Here is a 21988-nt window from a genome sequence, read left to right on the forward strand (position 1 = left end):
CCACCACCAGAACTCTGTATCCCATCCCCTTCCCTGATAGTTTTCCTATTCTTTAACTCTCTGGGAGTATGGACCCAAGGTCATTGTGGGATGCAGAAGGTGGAAGGTCTGGCTTCTGTTATTACTTCTGTGCTGAACATGGGTGTTGACAGGTCGATCCATACTCACAGCCTATCTCTCTCTTTCCTTAGTGGGGAAGGGCTCTGGGGAAGCAAAGCTCCAGGACACATTGGTGGGGTTGTCTGTCCAGGGAAGTCGGGTGAGCATTATGATAGCATCTGGAATCTGGTGGTTGAAAAGAGAGTTAACATACAAAGCCAAACAAATTGTTGACCAATAATGGACCTAAAGGCTGAAATAGTGCAGATGAAGAGTGGAGGGTTCCTCCATTTTGTAGGTAGCTAGTAGGCATATTTTAGCTATATTCCAAAGTGCCTGTGGCTATCCTAGTTGTTTGTGATTGTTTTTTCCCCTGAGCCTGAAATCTGATATGCAGGTGGATCCAAGTTATTGTCTGGGGAGGTGATGTCATGGCTGGAAAAGGGACAGAAAGCTGGATCAGGGAAGAGAGTAGCTCCCTAATATGGGAAAGGTGTATAAATATTGTTGACTGTAAACCCCATCGATTTGATGTGGTCTGGGACCCATATTCAGCTTAGGAGCCTATGTGACCTCTGCATCCCTCTAGATCAGAGCTCACATTCTGTGGTCATGAGTAGGAACATTCCAAGCTGTCCTGTCGTTTTCTCCTGGCTGTCTTCACGGGTCGGTAACAGATGACCAAAAACTCGTAGCTGAGCTGAGAACGCAGTTTAATCTTTATTCACGAGCGGGCAAATAGTCCAACACCTAATCACCACACCATGTGCTCCTCCATCTTTCTTCTCCGGCAGTAGAGTCAGGAACCCTGGAAGTACGTAGGATAGGGGCGGGGAGGAGGGAGAAGCACAAAACTAGCAAGGGCTAAACCAAATCTCCCAGAGGTGGGGGGAGTGAGACCAAACCAATATAACAGAAAAGACCATGTAAATAGACCACAATGTCAAGCAATGTAACAGAAGCAGAACTAGATCCCAGAAACAGAACTAGAAACATACCAACACTGTCCCAATTTTGACCCATCTTCCTGAGTTGTAGCATAGTGTATATTGTCCTTCAGAGGATGGAACATTCTGTACCATTGTTGATCCAAGTTGAGGGCTTGGTCCTATGGAGGCTCACAAAAGGGTCTATTGTGTTCTTCCTGATAGGAATAACTAGTAATGATGGAGAGAGGGATTTATTCAAAGTCTAAGCCCATCATGTCTGTTTGGGCATCTCAGGACTCCCTGATTAGGGCCCCAGCTGATGGGTGGCCTGATGGTGGCTAAAAAGTCATTGTTAAAGTATGCCAGTCTCTTGCCCTTATTCAGCTTTTACAGTCCTTGCTTTGATAGGGTTAGCTTTGGAGTGAGTAAGAAAACTGTAATAGGAAGTAGGTGAGGAGGGTATCTAAGTCTAAGTAGACACTATTTCATTATGAACTTTATACTGACTCACTACAGACTATTGTGTATTTTTTAAGGTATATATTTTGCCCCAATTTATGGATACATTTGAACATATGCTCTATCTTACGGGACCTGGTCTGTATCTAGGTTTTGGGACTTTGTTAGGAACTGAGCCTCCTGGAATAGAATTATACAATACTATGAAAGGAAAGGTCTCTCCTGAGTAATGAGGGCAAAGGGTTGATATTCCATGCCTGTCGTCTCTGGACACAGTCTAAAGTGAAGCATGCTGAGGTGGTACTCATTGGATGGATGAGGTTGGGGTCGGTGGATGCAATATCATTTGATATGAATTGAGAGAAGCATGCAGGAAAGTGAGCCCCACCCTAGAGGTTCCAGGACTGAGGGAAATATAGGCTCTATAGAGGAAGCAGAAGGTTCCTGCTGTTTAGGGTTTAAGAAGACAATGGATAGTGATTGCTATAATCACATTATTTGGTAATTGGGTTAACTTTCAAATATCCCTTTGTTAGGATTTGCTGTATCATACACAACATCACCATAATTTATGTCCTTTGACATTATTTGTATATATCTGTGCCACCGGTTGTTTCTGTTCTCCCTGGTCTAAGCTTTTAAAAGAATCAACATATCAAAGACTCAGCCTATATATTAAAAAGACTCAGTCTGTGCTTTAAAAGTTTGAAACATTCAATCAGTTTTTCCAAGAGGGGTACAATTCTATACAATTCTCACCACCAGAGTTCTGTATCCCATCCCCTCCATTGGAAGTTTTCCTATTCTTTATCCTTTTGGGAGTATGAACCCAGCATCATTATGGGGTGCAGAAGGTGGAAGGTCTGGCTTCTGTAATTGCTTCTCTTCTGGACATGGACAGTGACAGGTTGATCTATACTCCCAGCCAGTTTCTATCTTTCCCTAGTGGGGCAGGGCTATGGAGAGATGGGGTTCCAGGATACATTGATGAGCTTATATTCCCAGAGAAGTCAGGTTGGTGTCATAGTAGCATCTGCAGCTTGGTAGGTGAAAAGCATTAAGATATAAAGGAGAACAAATTGTTTAATAATCAGGAGCCTAAAGGTAAGAATGTAGCAGATGACATTGGGGTCTTCATGTTGGAAGAAGTTAAGAAGTCTATTTTAGGTATATTCCAAGGGGCCCATGACTTTACTAATTTTTGCCTGAGCCTGACAGCTAACATGCAGGTGCGCTAAAGGTATTATCTGGGGAGATGATGTTAGAGTTGAAAATAGGACTGGCAAGCTGAATCAGGGAAGAGGATTTTTTGTTACCTTTGTTGTCCTTGTTGTTGTTATTGCTGTTGTTGTTGGATAGGACAGAGAGAAATCGAGAGAGGTAGAGAAGACAGAAAGAGAGAAAGATAAGACACCTGCAATCCTCTCTCCCCCTCCAAGCCACTCATTACTCATTACTGTCTCCATATGTCCCTCCTCTTTTCCTCCTCTCTCTCTGTGTGTGCTGATGGAGCTGGAGGTCAGAGCCCTCTTATCTTCTTCCTCCTATCATGTCTCCCCTGCTGGGAGTATGGCTCAAGGCTGTTTTGGGGGTACAGATGGTAGGAGTTCTGGCTTCTGTACTTGCTTCTCTGCTGAATATGGGCATTGGCAGGTCAGTCCATACCCCCAGCCTGTTTCTCTTTTCCTAGTGGGCCAGAGCTCTGTAGAGGCAAGGTTTCAGGACACATTGGTAAAGTCGTCTACCCAGAGAAGTCAGAATGAAATCATGGTAGCATCAGCAACTTGGTGTCTGGAAGGTGACAGGACATAAATTGAGAGAAATTGGTTAATGAACAGGAATCAAAAGGTAGGAATAGAGCAGATGAGATTAGGGGTCTTAGGGTAGAAGAAAGCTAGAAAGTCCATTTTGGGAGGGGCACACAATTATGATAGTTTTTGCTTGAGTTTGATAACTGACCTGTAGTTGGATAAGAATATTGTCTGAGGAAATGGTGTCAGAGTAGAGAAAGGGACTAGAAAGTTGTATTAGGGCAGTGAGTAGCTTCCATTTTTGAAAAATATTCTGGGGTAAAATGAACTATTTACTCCATCCACCTGAGTCAGGAGATATATATCCCACACCTAGGAAGTAATTTGTGCTTTCACAGTTGCTCCTGGGTTGTGTTTACCTAAGAACATCATTAATAAACATTCATTCTGTGTCTGCATATCTAAGGTTACAAAAGTGTGAGAGGGAAAGGGGCTAAAGAGAGAGGTGGCCCAATACCTTCTAATGGTGGAAAGAGATGGTACTTTGGTGGTCGGTGAGGTATGCTAGTACATATTTTGGGGATATGTGAACTTTCACCCCAGAGACAACAGTCTTTTAAAATAATATTCCCTCTCAATATAAATGAATAAATAAAACTGTTGTATGTTTAAAAGGGGGGAGTTTCAGGCAGTAGTACAGTAGGTTAAGTGCACATGGCACAAAGTGCAAGGACCAGGACAAGGATCCTAGTTCAAGCCCCTGGCTCCCCACCTGCAGGGAGGTAGCTTTACAAGCAGTGAAGCAGGCCTGCAGGTGTCTTATCTTTCTCTCCTCCTCTCTGTCTTCTCCACCTCTCTCAATTTCTCTCTGTCCTATCCAACAACAACAGCAATAACAACAACAAGGGCAACAAAGGCAACAAAAAATGGGGAAAAACAGCCTCCAGGAGCAGTGAATTCGTAGTGCAGGCACCAAGCCCTAGCAATAACCCTGGAGGCAAAAAGAAAAAAAAGAGTACTATTAAGTTCCATAAGAAAATTTGAAATATACTAGTAAAAGGATTGCTTATGATGCGAAGTCTCATTACTTTATTCTTAGAGCCATCTCCATTAGCAAAAGTGAATATTACTCACTTGTCATTCTCCTGTTCTTTTGATGTCATGTGATTTTACTAATAAATACTCTTCCAGGAGTTCTTATCACTGGCACATGTGATATTCTCCCATCTTGAAGTGTCTAGGTTCTGTCCTTCCAGACTCTTCAGATTAACTTTATTGTGACTGAAGTATTTTCTGTCAACCCTGATACATGTTGGATCTCAGGATCTTAGCATCTGGCTAAGGTTTTCCACTTGCAAATAAGCCATATGTTTCTATTTCCTTTTATATTTTTCCAAATATAAACTGGTTCTAAGATGGTTTCATTCTATTTTTATAATAATTTAGAGTAATTTAGAAGTTGAAACATAATTAAAGGATTAGGGCTACCGTAATTAATGGTAACACACAGAAATTAAATGTGCGAGGTCCCAGATTTGATCTCCTTCACCACCAGTGGCCAAAACTATTGCCAATCAATAATCTAACCACACACAGAGAGGGAGGGGGAGAAAAGAGAGAGAAAGAATTATAATAGCTTCCATTTATTGAGCCTTTATTACATGTCAGGAACTGTGATTTGTTTCAAATCCCAACCTGACCATCAGCTATAAATATGACTATGGGCAAGTTTGTAATCATAATTTTCCTCAATTGTAAACTTTCTAAAATTGCTACCAGGATTATTGCTGGGATGCCCTGCCTGCACCATGAAGCCATAAAACCCTTTTTTTTATTCCTTTCTTGATAGATACAGAGAGAAAATGGGGGAATGAGGGGGAGATAGAGAGCAAAAGAGAGAGAAGGGAGAGAGAGAGAATGAGAACTGCAGTATTAGTTCACCAATCATGAAGCTCCTCCCTACAGGTAGGAAACAGAGGTTTGAACCTGGGTCCTTGCACATTGTACCATGGGCACACTACTGGATATACCACCACCCAGCCCCGCTTTAGAGATTATAAAGACTATCCTTACTGAATTTTTTGCAGTTCTGAGACCTTGTACTTGTGCAGTTCTAATACCCCAAGTCTTTTTGTTTGTTTTAGTTCCAATGCTGCAGATGAGAGACAGGGAGAGACACCACAGCATCACTACACACTTTATAGAGCCATCCACTACTACCACTTCCATGGTTCCAGATTTGAACTCAGGTTTTCATGCATAAGAAACCATGTACTCTACTAGGTGATTTATCTTCTAGTCCTTTGAATTTTGTTATTTGTAAATAATGTATATTATTTACAACGTATATCACTACTTGATATATAATATGGAAAGTTTAAGCATTAAGACATTATTCCACTTGCTATAATAATAAGAAATATTTTTGTTATAAGCCCCAAAGACTATTTTATTATATGTATTTAAAAGGTTTATTTTTAATATTTATTTATTTATTTACCACCATAGTTTTCACAGAATACAAGTGTTAGGTTGGTTGCCATTGTTTTTTTTATACTTTTAGCCTGGTATAAATGTTTCATATCATTACCACATAATTATGTACCCTAAAGTCTTCAAAGCAGGGACTCTTGCTAGTATTTTCACACCAGTGTTCATAGTAATATTATTTACAATAGTGAAAAGGCATAGACTCAGATGTTTACTAGTAGATAAATGGGTATACAAAAATGGAATATTCATACAAAGGTATGTTGTTAAACCATTTAAAAGGAGAAAAATTCTGAAGAATGCTACTATATAAGTGAACATTGAAGATATTTTGCTAAGTGAAATAAGCTAGTAGCAAAATTATAAATATTGTAAAACTTCATTTATCTGAGGTACTTAAAGTAGATGAATACATAGGTTCAGAAAGGAGAACAGACATTGTTAGTTCCTGGGGGTACTAGGTAATAAAAATTACTTATCAGGGACCAGATGGTGGTATACCTGGTTGAGTATACAGGACCTAGGTTCAAACCCCCAGGCCCCACCTACAAGGAAGAAGCTTCATGAGCAGTTAAGCAGTGCTGTAGGTCTCTCTTACCCTCTTTCAATTTCTAACTCCATCTTAGTTTTTATTTCCACCAGGAAATCGTTGGGGCTCAGTGCCTACAAGATGAATCCACTGCCCCTGATGACTGTTTCTCTCCTTTTTTCCCCCTCCTTTTTTGATTTGATACAAAAGAGAGGAATTGAGAGGGGAAGGAGAGACAGAGAGGGAAAGAGAAAGAGAAACACCTGTAGCACTGTTTCACTGTTTTGTGAAGCCCCCCACCCCACTGCAGGTGGGGACTGGAAGCCTGAACCTGGGTCCTTGTGCATGGCAATGTATGCATTCTATCAAGTTTGCCACTGCCTGGCCCTTTTATTATATATTTTTAAAATAGTAATAGTTTCTTAGTATTATTGAAACTGACATCCTTCAGTTATAAATCTAAACACATACTTTTTGTCTTTTTACTATGTATATATATATATATATTAGATGGTGGACATCAGCTAGATTCATTTACAATGTGTATCAAAAAAACTGATGTGTTTCATACCATAAATAGTATTTTTTAAATTACTTTTGATGTACTAGAGGTTGAATCCAGGGTCTCACACTTTCGCTCTACCATGTGCACCACTTCTTATGGAGACTTTTCAATTACAATTTTAGTTTCTTTGTGATATATTCAGGCTCTCAGTTTCCTCCTGATCCATTCTTAGAAGATTGTGATACTTTTTTTTATTTGTTTGATTTTATTTTGCTTCTTTCCAATCAGCATTATCATGATTTCTTTTTTTAATTAATTAATTTTTTACTTAAAAAAGGAGACATTAATAAAGCCGTAGGATAGGAGGGGTACAACTCCACACAGTTCCTACCACCAGATTGCTATATCCCATCCCCTCCCCTGATAGCTTTCCCATTCTCTATCCTTCTGGGAGTATGGACCCAAGGTCATTGTGGGTTGCAGAAGGTGGAAGGTCTGGCTTCTGTAATTCCTTCCCCACTGAACATGGGCGTTGACTGGTCAATCTATAATCCCAGTCTGCCTCTCTCTTTTCCCTAGTAGTGTGGGGCTCTGGGGAAGCTGAGCTCCAGGACACATTGGTAGGGTCATCTGTCCAGGGAGGTCTGGTTGGCATCATACTGGCATCTGGAACCTGGTGACTGAAAAAAGAGTTAACATACAAAGCCAAACAAATTGTTGAACCATTATGGACCTGAAGGCTGGAATAGTGCAGATGAAGTGTTGGGAGGTACTCACTGCAGACTATTGTGTACTTCTGCTTTCAGGTGTATAGTTTGCCCTAGTTTATGGATATGTGTGGACGTATATGCTCTATCTCAGGGGACCTGGTCTATATCTAGGTTTTGGGACTTTGTTAGGAGTTGAACCACCTGGAATGGAATTAGAGAATACTATGAAAGGAAAGGTCTCACCCAAGTAATGAAGCTGAAGGGTTGTCATTCCACACCTGAAGGCTCTGGACACAGTCTGAAGTGAAACATGCTGGGGTGGCACTCATTGCGTTGATTAGCTTGAAATTGGCAGATGCAATATTATTTGGTATGAATTGAAAGAAGCATGCAGGAAAGTGCACCCCACCCCAAGGTTCCAGGACTGGGGGAAATATAGGCTCTATAGTAGAAATGTGAGGTTCCTACTGTCATAGGGTTCAAGCAGACAATGGATAATTATTGTTATCATCACATTATTTGGGAATTGGGTTAACTTTCAAAGGTCCCTTTGTTAGGCTTTGCTGTGTAATACCCAGCATCTTATATATAGCTATGCCACCGGTTGCTTCTGTTCTACCTAGTCTAGGCTTTTGATAGAGTCAACATATCAAAGACTCAGCCTATGTATTAAAAAGACTCTATGTTTTAAAAAGTTAGAGACGTACAATCAGTTTTCCCCCTCTCATATTAATTAAATAGTGTTTTTTATGACTGCAATTTAATAGGAATGTAAGTCCCATTGGATTCCACTATCTTCAGGAATATGGATTCCACTATCTTCAGGAATTTCCCATCTATTCCCATTTTTTGTAGAGTTTTGAGCATGAATGGGTATTGGATTTTGTCAAAGGCTTTCTCTGCATCTATTGAGATAATCGTGGTTTTTGGCTTTGCTTTTATTGATGTGGGGAATGACATTGATTGACGTAACGTATGTTGAACCAGCCTTGCATTCCTGGGATAAATCCCACTTGGTCATGATGAACAATCTTTTCGATATACTGCTGTATCCAGTTGGCCAAGATCTTGTTTAATGTTTAGGCATCTATGTTCATCAGAGATATTGTTCTGTAGTTTTTCTTTTTTTGCTGTGGCCCTATCTGCTTTTAGTATCAGGGTGATGTTGGCTTTATAGAAGCTGAAAGGGAGTGTTCCTGATTCTTCAATGTTGTGGAAAAGCTTTAGAAGTATGGGTATTAACTGTTTCATGAAGGTTTTGTAGAATTTGTTTGTGAAGCCATCTTGTTATTGGGGAGATTCTTAGTAACGGTTTCGATTTCTTTGTCTGTGATTGGTATATTTAGGTTTTGTAGTTCTTCTTGGTTCAGTTTTGGAAGGGCATATATTTCTAGGAATTCTTCCATTTCTTACAGATTTTCTAGCTTAGAAGTTTCACATGATTTTCTGGATTTCTGTGGTATCAGTTATGATATCTCCTCTTATCATTTACAGTTCTAATAATTGGAGTCTTCTCCCTTTTTTTAGTGAGTCTGGCTAGGGGTTTGTCAATCTTGTTTAATTTTTCAAAGAACCAACATTTGGCTTCATTGATCTTTCGTATGGTTCTCTTATTTTCGATGTTGTTTATTTCTGCTCTAATTTTAGTGATTTCTGTCATTTTGGTTGCTTTAGGGTTCCTTTGTTCCTCTTCCTCTAAGTCCTTAAGGTGTGAGGTAAGGTCGTTTATTTGAGCTTTTTCTTGTTCCTTAATATGTGATTGCATGGCTATGAGTTTCCCTCTCAATACTGCTGTAGCTGTGTTCCAAATATTTTGATAGGTTGTGTCTTCATTTTCATTTGTTTCCAGGAACATTTGAATTTCTTGCTTGAGTGTCTCTCTTACCCAAGCAGTATGTTGTTTAGTTTCCGAACTCTGTGTCTTTTAGTAATTTTCTGTTTGTTGTTAAATGTTAGCTTTACTCCATTGTGGTCTGAAAGATACTTGGGATGATTTCAGTGCTATTGAGTTTGTTGATGCTGTCTTTGTGAACTAACATGTGGTCTATTCTTGAGTATGTGTTGTGTGGATTAGAAAAGAATTTGTATTCCTGTTTTTTAGGGTGAAGAACTCTGAAAATGTCCAGGAGGTCTAGTCTGTCCATCTCTTCATTTAATTCTCTTGTTTCTTTTTTGATTCTCTGCTTTGTTGATCTAAGTGTGAGGATGGAGTTTTAAAGTATCCCACTATTACTGTATTATTATTGATGTATTTTTGTAGTTCTTTCAGTAGGTGTTTGATGTATTTAGATGGTCCCTCATTGGGTGCATAGATGTTAATAATTAAGTTTTCTCGACTGATTCATTGTCTAATCATCATGTAATTGCCTCGCTTATCTTTTATTACTTTATTTAATTTAAAATCTATTGTGTCTGAGATGAGAATGGCTGTTCCTACCTTTTTTTGTCGTCCATTAGCCTGTATGATAGTTTTCCATCCTTTCACTTTAGGTCTGTGTTTATCTTGTTGGGTCATATGGGATTCTTGCAAGCAGCATATGGTTGGATTATGTTTTCTGATCCATCCTCCAAGTCTGTGCCTTTTGATGGGTGAGTTTAAGCCATTGACATTTATTGATATTATGGATTTAATGAATTGTAGTGCCATTATTCAACAATTTTTTATTTGCTCTGATATATTGCAAGTATTATGGTGATGTTCTTGTTTTATGGCAGGTTTGGTGATGGTTGCCTCCTTTAACTGTTGTCTATCTGAGAAGGTTCACATCCCTCCATGTAGCTTGAATGAAAGTCTAGCAGGATATACTGTCCTTGGTTGAAACCCTTTTTCATTCAGGGCTCTATAGATATCTTGCCATACTCTTCTGGCTTTTAGAGTTTGAGTGGAGAGGTCTGTTGATAAGTCTTATGGGTTTTCCTCTGTATGTGACTTTTTTTTTCTCTTGCAGCCTTTAGGATCCTTTCTTTATTCTTACTTCTTTTCATTGTAACTGTGTTGTGCCTTGGTGTCTTCTGTTTGGGACTGTCTGGGCCTCTTGAATCTTAAAGTCCTTTCTGTTGTTCAGGTCTGGGAAGTTTTCTTCTATAATTGCCTCTAGAATGTTTCCTTCCCCTTCCTTTCTTTCTTCCTCTGGCAGCCCAATTATACGAATGTTACTTCTTTCAAGATCATCCCATATGTCTCTGTTGTTCTTTTCAGTGTCTCTCAATCTCTTTTTGAGCTCCTTTACCTCTTTCTTAGTTTTCTGTAGCTCATTCCCTGTCTGGCTAATTCTGTTTTCTGCTTCTGTTAGTCTGCTTTCCCTTCCCGCAGCTTCTTTCTTCCGTTCAGCTATTTCAACTTTCAGTTCTCTAATTGCCTTAAGGTAACTAGTATTTTCCTTTATGGTCTCATCTGTTGTTTCCCTAATTCTGCTAGCCCTTTCCTCCATAGGTGTCCTCCTTTCTTGTGATTATTAAGTTTACTATTGCTTGCATACTTTTCTTATCTATGGTTACTTCTGACTGATTTGTAGTTTCTTCTGGGCTCTTGTCTTCATTCATTGTAGTAGCAGTTTTTTTTTTTTTTGCTTTTGTTTTAATCATTTTTTTATTGATGTGTTTTTTATTTTTATTTTCTGTTGTTCCTCAGTTATTGTGTTTTGAGTTCAAGCCACGCTATACTGAATAGCTTTATGACAAATGCAATCACCAACCTCAGAAATTACAATAGTAACTGAAGGAAAGATTGAAGCAGTTTAACCAATACCAGTTAGCCAAACAATGCCTCCAGTCCAAGAAAAACAGCCACCAAATCCAGATGAAAAAGAAAGAGACAGGAAAAAAGGGATAGCTCGAATAGACAATTATGCAAATCTACTGTACACTGTAAATTCTAGGGGTAGCAAGAGGAGAAAAGGAAGTAGAGAAGAGACACACACAAAGAGAGTCCACTCTGAATCAGATTTCTTCCTAATGTAATTCACAAACAAGTATCAGTGAATTAAGAGAGCAGAAGAAGGAGAAAGGAAGAAAGGAAGACAAGGAAAAAAAGAAAAGAGAGAAGGAAAAAAAGCAGTGAAAAGAAAGAGTTATTTTTTAATTTAATTAGCTAGGAAGAGGGAGAAGGGGAAAAGTGGATAGAGGAGGTAGGCAAGGTGAAGTAAGTTCCTCTCACAATGAATAGGACACTCGGTCACCTAGCATTGGAAAATACACTAAGAGTTAATTTTAGTCAACCTGAAGGAGTGGGGGAGGGTTGAAGGGACACATGTATATATAATAGTAATAATAAAGTAGAGCAGAGTAAAAAACCCTTAACATTCAGTCTGCAGCTTGGACGGCTCCTGATTGGCTCAGGCACCCTGAGCAAGGACAACCAAATGTTAAAAAACAAACAAACAAAAAACCTCCAGGTAGTCTTTTCCCGGTGGGGTGAGGCTCTGATTGGTCAGATATTTGTCACTCTAATTGGGTTTGAGCCACTTAGAAGGGAAAAAAAAAAAGAGCAAAGGGAATCAGAAAGGAAAAGGGTTGGAATGACACCCCTGGTGAGCCAGGAATCTTGGTAAAGAAAAAGCTCAGCGGGGAGCCTGCTAGTAGCAGCTCTCCAGCCCCTGAGGTCTGGTTATGGGGGAGGGGAGGGGTGTGCTTCGGAAATAATAAAAAAATTACCTTTGTTTTTTCTCTGTTGTTTTCTAACCCAAATTGAGTTATAGTCACCTTGGTGTCACACCTAGGATCCCTTTTTCACCATCCTGCTGAAGGCCAGGTATCCTACCCTTTCCAGCAGTTGTCGTCGGAGCTCACACCAGCAGCTGCTTCCTAGTCGCCATCTTGGCTCTGCCCCTCAGAAGATTGTGATTCTAAGATTGTATTAATTTCTTCTAGATTTTCCAATTTATTGACAGAAAGATGCTCATAGTAGTCTTTTTAAAGATTCATCTGTTTGTCTTATGAGAGGAGAAAAGAGAATTGAGTACTGCTGTGTCATATGTATGGCCCAATTCCTGATTTACCCTATTTTGCCTTGTAGGTTTTCTGCCTTGTTGATGTGCCGTTCATTGATGAAAATGGGGTGTTGAAGTTTTCTACCACTGTTGCATAGCTCTGTCATTCTTTAGCTCTATGAATTTTGATGTCCCTTCATTTAGTGCATATTAATTAAATAGTGCACGTTAAGTGTTCTTGATGGGTCTATTCTTTTTGATCACTATAAAATTACTCCTCTATTACCTTTTTTTAATTTGTAAATCTGCTTAGTGAAGTAGTATAAGTGTGGCTATCCATTCCTTTTTGTTGTTGTTATTTGCATGTAAGATTGATTTTTAACCTCTCACTTTGAGTCAATATCTTTTTATCTCAAGTTATTCTAAGTACTGGATATACAGAGATGAATAAAAAGTCTGACTTTAATTTGGTTAAAATTAAGTAAAGAAGACAAGGTAGGACAGCAGATAAAGGGTGATAAGTGTTCTGATGAAGGTAAACATAGTTACTACATAGTAGTGCACTGAAACTGTCTCTTACTAGTTTACAGGAACTAATTATTAAATATTCAGAAGTTTTATAAATCTATTTTACCAGTGATAATTTGAAATTAATAGTATACTTATACAACAGAAGTCAGATGCTGCAGATGCTTCTTTTCCTCCTTAATTTTTCTTTTTTGTCTTCAAAAATTTTATTAGTGACTTAATCTTGATTTACAAAATTATAAGAAGGATATAGTTCTATACCATTGCTACTACCAGCATTCTGTATCTCTATTCCCTCTATTGGAAGCTACCATAGTTCTCCTAAGGTTACAGATATTGGTTGATTATTATTTCTATAACTATCAGTATAGAAGTAGTAATAGGTTTGGATGTGACTTAGAAAGGAAGAGAAGGCAGGAAGGGGAAAAAAACTTTTTTTTTCCCCTTCCTTCCTTCTCTTCCTTTCTAAGTCACATCCAAACCTATTACTACTTTTTCCCCTTTTGTTGCCCTTGTTGTTTATCATTGTTGTTGTTGCTGTTGTTGGATAGGACAGAGAGAAATCAAAAGAGGATGGGAAGACAGAAGAAGAAGAGACAGATAGACACCTGCAGACCTGCATCACCACTTGTGAAGCAACCCCCCCTGCAGGTGGGGAGCTAGAGGCTCAAACTCAGATCCTTGTACTGGTCCTTGTGCTTCACGCCATATGCACTTAACCTACTGTGCTACCGCCAGGCCCCCTATTACTACTTCTGAATGTCCTTTCTTTTTTTCCTTTCTCTCTCCAGGTCCTGATGGAGTTAGAGTTTAGAACCCTCTGGTCATCTTCCCCTATCCTTTCTTCCCTGCTGGGAGTATGGACCAAAATTCTTTTTGGGGTGCAGAAGGTGGGAGTTCTGGCTTCTGTAACTGTTTCTATGCAGGACATGGGCATTGGCAGATTGGCCTATATCCCCACCTGTTTCCATCTTTCCCTTATGGGGTAAGGTTCTGGAGAGGTGAGGTTCCAGGACACATTGGTGTGGTTTTCTGCCCAGGGAAGTCAGGTTAGTGTCACAGTAACATCTGCAGCTTGGTGGCTGAAAGGCAGTAGCACAAAATGATTAATGAGCAGTAACCAAAAAGTAGGAACAGAGCAGATGAGAATAGGGATCCTAGGGTGGAAAGAAATGAAGAAGCCGTGGGCCGAGTGATAACACTGTGGGTTAAGTGCGTATGGTGCAAAGCACAAGGACCAGCACAAGGATCTCGATTAAAGCCCCAGCCCCTCACCGTCAGGGGTTGCTTCACAAGTGGTGATGCAGGTCTTCAGGTGTCTTATCTTTTTTCCCCCTCTCTGTCTTCCCCTACTCTCTCAATTTCTCTCTGTCCTATCCAACAATAATAATAAAAATAAAAAGGGCAACAAAATGGAAAAAATGGCCTCCAGGAGCAGTGAATTCATAGTGCAGGCACTGAACCCTAGTGATAAACCTGGAAGCAAGGAAAGAAAGAAAGAAAGGGAGGGAGGGATAAAGAAAGAAAGAAAAGAGAGAGAGAGAAGAGAAGGAATGAATAATTCTGTTTTAGGCATCTTCCTAGGGTCCCATGACTTTTATAGTTTTTGCTTGAGTTTGATCGCTAACATGGAGTTAGACAAAAACACTGTCTGAGAAGATGGTCTCAGAGTTGAGAATAGGACTAGAAATTTTGAGTATGGTATAGAGTAGCTCCTACACTTTAAGAAAATCAACTATTTGAATAAAATTAGCTAGTTATCCCATCCACCAGACCCAAGACCATACATAAATATTCATATTTAGCACAGGAATCTTTGTAACATCTGAGTCCCTGTCAGTCTGAGCTCACAGTTCATGGTCACAGCTGGGAAAATTCTAGACTACTCATTTCAGGACCAGTGTTCTATGAAAGGTAGGGTAGGATGACCCAGCCTCCCTTCAGAGAGTAGGGCAGTCCCTATTATTGCTACTTTACAAGAGGACAAGTTCCTGGAGTCTTCCTTATTTTCTCTCTTCCTCTTTGTCTTTTTCTTAATGGCATCCAACTTACTAACATACCACTGTTGGTACCAAAACAGAGGTGTTAAATTCAGCTCTTTATCAAATTGCAACCAGGGTTCATTCTGAGTATCTTAAATTGTTACAGGCCTAGCTGACTGTGATGATGTAGACAACATCCTTTCATAAGCATGATGGTTGTACCAGTTGTAGAAAATAAAAGTGGTATCAAGTCTAAAGCTCTTGTGTATTCTCTTTTTATTCCAGAGATTATAAAGAAGCTAACATTACCATCAATTTATACATTGTCAATTCACCTTGGCTCTACTCCTTGGCCTGGTGCTGCAGTATTAACTCAGTGACCACAGACAACATTCAGAATTTGAGAAAGATGAATCGCCCCTATTTCTTGATGGTGAGTTGGCTGTCCAGATAGTTCTTTCACTTGTGGTACAACAGGAATCTCTGTTCCCCACCTTGTCCCTACACTAACCATTGTGAAGTGCCCTGGGGAATTATATAGAAATTTCTGAGATACTGAAAGCAGAGAATTCTGCAGCATTTGAAAGGTAGCATTCTCTCTTCTTTCGCTTAGCCCCTTATGTGATTTTTCTTTTTTTAAATTTCTTTATTGGGGGATTAATGTTTTACAGTTGACAGTAAATACAATATAGTTTGTACATGCATAACATGTCTCAGTTTTCCACATAACAATACAACCCCCACTAGGTCCTCTGTCATCCTTTTCCAGGAACTGTCCTTCTGTGATTTTTTCAAGAAGAAATTAGAATGTTGTAATAATTGCATTTATTAAATCTTCACAATGTCCTTTTCATGTTATTATCTTAGTGAAGTTTGAAGATATAGAGAAACTTGCATGTGATTGCATGATGATCTAAAGTGATCTAAATCTAGAATAAAGTCTGAGTATAGTTTGGATTCTACAGCTTCACTTTCCTGGAGGCATAGCAACAATGACAGCACCATAGAGTGTGGAGATAATACCACTCATACCTCACTCTAAAATAAAAGCTATAGGTACTTAACTAAATAACTTTGAAAAATCACCAAGTTTGATCCCCCCCCTTGTGTCTTGCTGCTGCTTATTGCCAGAGGCTTTGGGACTTGAAGACCTAGGTTACAAACCTACCTAAATTTTACCATTTATCCCTCCTAATCAGTCAACTGTTGCAAAGCCCACTTTAAAAACAGAATTACTTATTAATGAGGAGAGGAAAAGAGAACCAGAGCATCACTCCAGCACATAAAATATCAGTGATTAAACCAGGACCTTATGCTTGAGAGTCCAACATTCTATCCACTATGCCATCTCCTATGACACAGCTAAACCCATTTAAAAAAATCTATGCAGAGTATATTTATTAAGTGGGATATAGCAGTGCACAAGAAAACCAGCTTAAATTGATCCTTGGACTCTATAAGCTGCTCTGTAAAATCAGGTCTTCTCTTAATGAAATCTGACTCAGATTTAGATTAGTTGCTTGTAGGACCGGATGGTAGTGCACCTGATGGTATGCACATTACAATGCGCAAGGACCAGGGTTCAAGCCCCTAGTCCCCACCTGCAGGGGGAAAGCTTCAGGAGTGGTGAATCAGTGTTGCAGGTGTCTCTCTGTCTCTCTCCCTCTCTGTCACCCATTTTCCATTCAATTTCTGGCTGTCTCTGTCCAACAAATAAATAAAGATAATAAGAACATTTAAAATTAGATTAGTTGCTGTTCTGGCCACCCTTAAGATAATTTTTCAAAGTGCACATTACCATAAAACAGCCTCAATTCTGAATCAGTGTTAAATCCAGAGCAGTAACTCAGAATTCAGATTCCCTTGAAAGTTAAAGCTTTAGGCAAAGACATCTAAATGAAAAACCTAAATATTTCAGGTTTTCTTCTTTATACTGCCAGACTCACTGTCCTGTGTTTCTGATATTGTTACACAAGAGGAATCAGGAGATGATCCCTTTCAGAAAAGGGTGATTCAGATAAGGATCCTGAAGAAACAGGCATGCTAGGTAAGGGAGAAGAGGACTAGAACCCGAGCATACTTACTCGAGACATGCTAGATTAGAATAGTGGTTTCTTACTGGTTTAGATTAGTTGTTTCATTGTCACCTGTTGAGATTTTTTAAATGCATAAATTTTAAAAAATTATAAAAAATGCAGGAATTCTGATTAAGAGCTATAGTGATATGCAGGAGTCCATATTACTAAAGCTGCCTGCATTGATATAGATGCACAGCCAGGTTTGAAAAGCTGTAGAATGAAACAGTAGACTGAAAAACTTGGAGTCTGTAAACTTTGGGGTGGGGGCAATTTGCTCACCCAGTAAAGCACATATTACCACGCATATTACCAAGGACCCAGGTTCAAGCCCCCAAGCTCCACATGGGAGTACTTGAACAGGGAACACTTCATGCGCAGTAGAGCAGTGCTTGATGGTGTCTGTCTCCACTCTTTGATCCTCTATCTTAAAAAACAGAGTGTCTTCCATGGGCAGTGGAATTATGCAGGCATGGAGCCCAGTGATAACCTGGTGGAAAGCAAAACAAAGCAAAATACAACACAGCACCTAGGCAGGGAGGGGTTTGAAGTGCTTAATCCCTTCTACATCCTCCTGCATATATAGAGTAGTAGCATGTGCTTTCTGTGTTTAAAACCACTATGTCCATCAAAATTCCTTCCATGGTCTGTCCCTCTTTCTCTCCTAGCCCTGCCATCACAGCATGGAACTTGGCCCATATGATCTAAAAATTCCTTTCTAATGTAAAGTTTGAGTTATTTTTTTTTTTTCTGTTTTACAGACACCAGCCTTCTACATATTTTGGTGGCTTTTCCTGGATTTTATATCTGTGCTTCTAGTTGCTATAATAGTTTATTATCATTTGTAAGTATGCTTTTGTAAGTACAAGTGATTCTTATAAAAAGTTGAGATAAAATAAAACTTTTCCTATAACTACACAAGGCAGGTTCTCAGAAAGATCATGTTTATGATTAAATTTCTCATTTCTTCTCATGCTGCTGCAATAGGACACTTGCTAAAGCTTAGAAGGAGACCATTACAGGACATATTGGCAGAGAAGCAATTATAGAAGCCAGACCTCCCACCTGCTATACCCCATAAAGATATTTGGTTCATACTACCAGAGGGATAAAGAATAGGAAATCTTCCAATGGAGGGAATGAGATATGGAACTCTGGTGGTGGAAAATGTATGGAATTATACTCCTCTTACCCCACAATTTTGTCAATCATTATTAAATCACTAGTTAAAAAGAAAGAAAGGCCATTACCATAGATTCAGTTGGATCAGTTGGAAGAGGACAGGAGCTGAAGGTTGACTAGAACAAGTGCCTCCATTTTTCACCTTCTTTAAGACTGGACATAGTGTTATGCCAAGAACAGCTTTAACAAACAGAAACTTGGGTTTTAACCTTAGCTTTGCCCTTTAGTATCTGTGTGATCTTGGGAAATTATTGTCCCTTTCCAAATCATGTTTTATTTTTTTTTTGTTTTTGTTTTTGCCTCCAGGGTTATCACTGGGGCTTGGTGCCTGCACTATGAATCTACTGTTCCTGGAAGCCATTTTTTTCCCTTTTGTTGTCTTTGTTGTTTATCATTGTTTTATTGTTGTTATTGGATAGGAGAGAGGGAAATTGAGAGAGAAGGGGAAGACGGGGAGAAAAAGACAGACACCTGCAGACCTGCCTCACTGCTTGTGAAATGACTCCCATGTAGGTGGGGAGCCAGAAGCTCAAACCAGGATCCTTGCACTGGTCCTTGCGCTTTGCACCATGTGTGCTTAACCCGCTGTGATACCACCCAGCCCCCAATCATGTTCTCTTTATCTGTCTGGGACAGTGACTTTGAAAATCTTTCTAGGGAAAATGCTAATTACAAGATAAATGGTGGAGGAGGGAAAATGCTAGTAGAAGAATGTTGGTTAGAAAAGACTTTTTGTTTGTTAAACCTGATCTTTATACATTATTTCCTCATTACTGAGATTTCCTTTAAATAGAGAAAGTACAAATTGTCTTCTTAAAAGTGAGACTTTTACTAGATAATGTTTGTTGTCTGGCCACTGCCTTGATTACCCTACCTCTCTTTTTAAATCAGGAGGTTAATGGTTTACAGTACAGTTGTTGGTATATATGTACAGTTTCCCTTCTTGCCATTAAGAGGTGTCTGGAAAACAATCTCACCCCCAGCTTAGGTCTTTTTGCATCATCTGTACCAGGAATTAAAATCCTCCCCTCTCCCCACTACTCTCCTCATCCCCCTTCCCCAGAGTCCTTTGCTTTGGTGTAATGCGCCCAACCAATTCAAGTTTTACTTTGCGTTTTCCCTTTCTGTTCCTGTTTCTTAAACTCTGCCCATGTATGAGGTCATACCATATTCTTGATTCTCTTTTATGGAAGAAGTCTGTGAGACTCATGGATAATCTACTTCCTTCTAGATGGAAAAGCAGTAAAAAACAACTTCATGAAACTACCTCCACTGACACAGGTAAGTTAGAGACCTAACCTACTATTATCTCTTAATCCCTAATTATTGCATCTAGGAAACAGGGTCTATTTCTCATGACTGTGATAAGAACTGAGGCTATCTTGGAAATTGGGGAGTGGGCATCATGGAAAAATTGGGATGTATGGGCTGTAGGTCCTGACGTCGTTTCATTTTGGATTTCATCATCTAAGCAAGAGATCTCCTTGGAAGATTTTTGAACCTGGGTATATATTGGTTCGTTTCTTTGCATATTCATTACTGTAGCGCCCACCTTGTACCAAATGCTTTTGAGAACATGTGAAGATGATTTAAAGCTGTTTATGTGGGGGGACTGAGCCAAGATGATGAGTTGGAGGCAGCTGCTGGCGAGCTCTGACAACAGTGGCTGGATAGGCCATCAGGTTCCCAGATGCTAGCAGGATGCAACCAGACTTCCCTGGACAGACAACCCCAACAATGTGCCTTGGAGCTTTACTTCCCCAGAGCCTTTCCCCACTAGGGAAAAAGAAATACAGACTGGGAGTATGGATCGACCTGTCAACACCCATGTTCAGCGGGGAAGCAATTATAGAAGCCAGACCTTCCAACTTCTGCATCCCACAATGATCTTGGGTCCATACTCCCAGCAGCCAAGAGGTGACAAACATGGGAGCAATATGCTTAGATCTCTGAGAAAAATGTGGAAAACATTGGTTTAGCAAATGACTTTTTGAACTGAGGAAGTGATATAGGCCTAAATAGAATGGGAAACTAGAGTTTGGGAAGTCAGTGCGGTATTAAAGGGAAATTACTAGGTAGGACTATGTAGTACAGTCCTCTGTATTTTTCTTACCCGTCTCCCCCTTCCTTCTTGATTTCTGTCTCTGTCCAATACAGTTTCTTTCCATAGGTTCTAGACTTGATTCAGTCACACAATCATGAATTAACTTGCTTTCTTGTAACCAGTATTGAAGATCCCAAAATGTCATATGCCAGTTGTCAGGGAGTTGAACTGCTACAATACTTAGAGTTATAGGAATGTAATAGTGGGATCGTTAAAAAGAGAATTTCAGAAATTTGAATGAATTAAATGAAGAGCAACGTCTTTCTATGAAATAGAAAGTTCATACCAGATTTATAAAGGACAGAGAGACTTGAAATAACTTCAGGGTTATGTGGATTTTTTAAAATTTTTATTTATAAAAAGGAAACACTGACAAGAACCATAGGATAAGAGGGGTACAACTCCACACAATTCCCACCACTAGAACTCAATATCCCATCACCTCCCTTGATAGCTTTCCTATTTTTTAATCCCTCTGGGAGTATGGTCATTGTGGGATACAGAAAGTGGATGGTCTCGCTTCTGTAATTGCTTCCCCGCTGAACATGGGTGTTGGCAGGTCGATCCATACTCCAAGCCTGTCTTTATCATTCCCTAGTGGGGCAGAGCTCTGGAGAAGCAGGGCTCCAGGACACATTGGTGGGGTTGTCTGCCCAGGGAAGTCCAGTTGGTATCATGTTAGCATTTGGAACCTGGTGGCTGAAAAAAGAGTTAACATATAGAGCCAAACAAATAGTTGACTAATCATGAACCCAAAGGCTGGAAAAGTTCATATGAAGAGTTGGGGGGGGGGTCCTCCGTTTTGTAAAAAGTTAGTAGTCCTATTTTAGTTATGTTCCAAAGAGCCTATGACTATACTAGTTTTTTTAATCATTCTATTAATTGTTAAGTCTGATGTTACCATATGATTTTTCAGTATGAATACCAATAAATGAGGTATACTATTATAAAATAACTTAGACCAGGTAACAACAGAAATTTATTTTCAGGCTGGTGAAATACCTCACTTGGATCATATACTGCTTTACCATGTGTGAGGTCTAAATTAGGAAATGGCATCCACTCTCTGAAGAAAGCTTTATTGTAGTGGTCTCTCTGTATCTGTCTTAAAAAGAAATTTATTTATTATAATTCTTGGGTATATAATTCTTGCTGGCTTATAAATAACTACCTTCATGCTGTGTCCCCACATGGTCTTTCTGGAGAGTGCTCAAATAACACCATTATCTCTCTGTTTCCAGATCTTCTCTTCTCCAGTCATGTTTGATTTTTTTCACCTCTTTATAATCCATGTTTTCACACACTCATATTTTGAGATATTATGGGGGTAAATGTGAATTTGAAGGATACACAATTCAGTTTGTAGCAGTAATCCAAGAAATTAATAGAATGTTGATTAGGTTGCAATCAGTGAATGCAATATTATTTGATAAGAATTGGGAGAGGCATATGGGAAAGTGGGCCCTACCCTAGGGTCCCAGGACTGGGGGAAGTTTAGGCTCTATAGTGAAAATGTGAGGTTTCTGCTGTCTTAGGGTTCAAGAAAACAATGTTTAGCAGGGAAGCAATTACAGAAGCCAGACCTCCCACCTTCTGCAACCCACAACAACTCTGGGTCCATGCTCCCAGAGGGATAGAGAATGGGAAAGCTATTGGGGAGGGGATGGGATATGGAGATTGGGTGGCGGGAATTGTGTGGAGTTGTACCTCCCATCCT

At 39.5% G+C, this 21988-nt stretch overlaps 1 protein-coding gene across 3 annotated transcripts in view; it reads left to right on the forward strand.

The window, feature by feature from the left end:
• GDPD4 (glycerophosphodiester phosphodiesterase domain containing 4) overlaps window positions 1-21988 on the forward strand; it is a 136734-nt gene that overhangs the window by 99699 nt on the left and 15047 nt on the right. For all 3 annotated transcript variants that reach the window (XM_060176725.1, XM_060176726.1, XM_060176724.1), the window contains 3 exons: window positions 15196-15343; window positions 17747-17829; window positions 19399-19448. In XM_060176725.1, coding sequence (XP_060032708.1) covers window positions 15196-15343; window positions 17747-17829; window positions 19399-19448 — 281 coding nt within the window. The remainder of the gene's footprint in view (window positions 1-15195; window positions 15344-17746; window positions 17830-19398; window positions 19449-21988) is intronic.

Source organism: Erinaceus europaeus, chromosome 17 (genome assembly GCF_950295315.1).
Source record: "Erinaceus europaeus chromosome 17, mEriEur2.1, whole genome shotgun sequence".
Lineage (NCBI taxonomy): Eukaryota > Metazoa > Chordata > Mammalia > Eulipotyphla > Erinaceidae > Erinaceus > Erinaceus europaeus.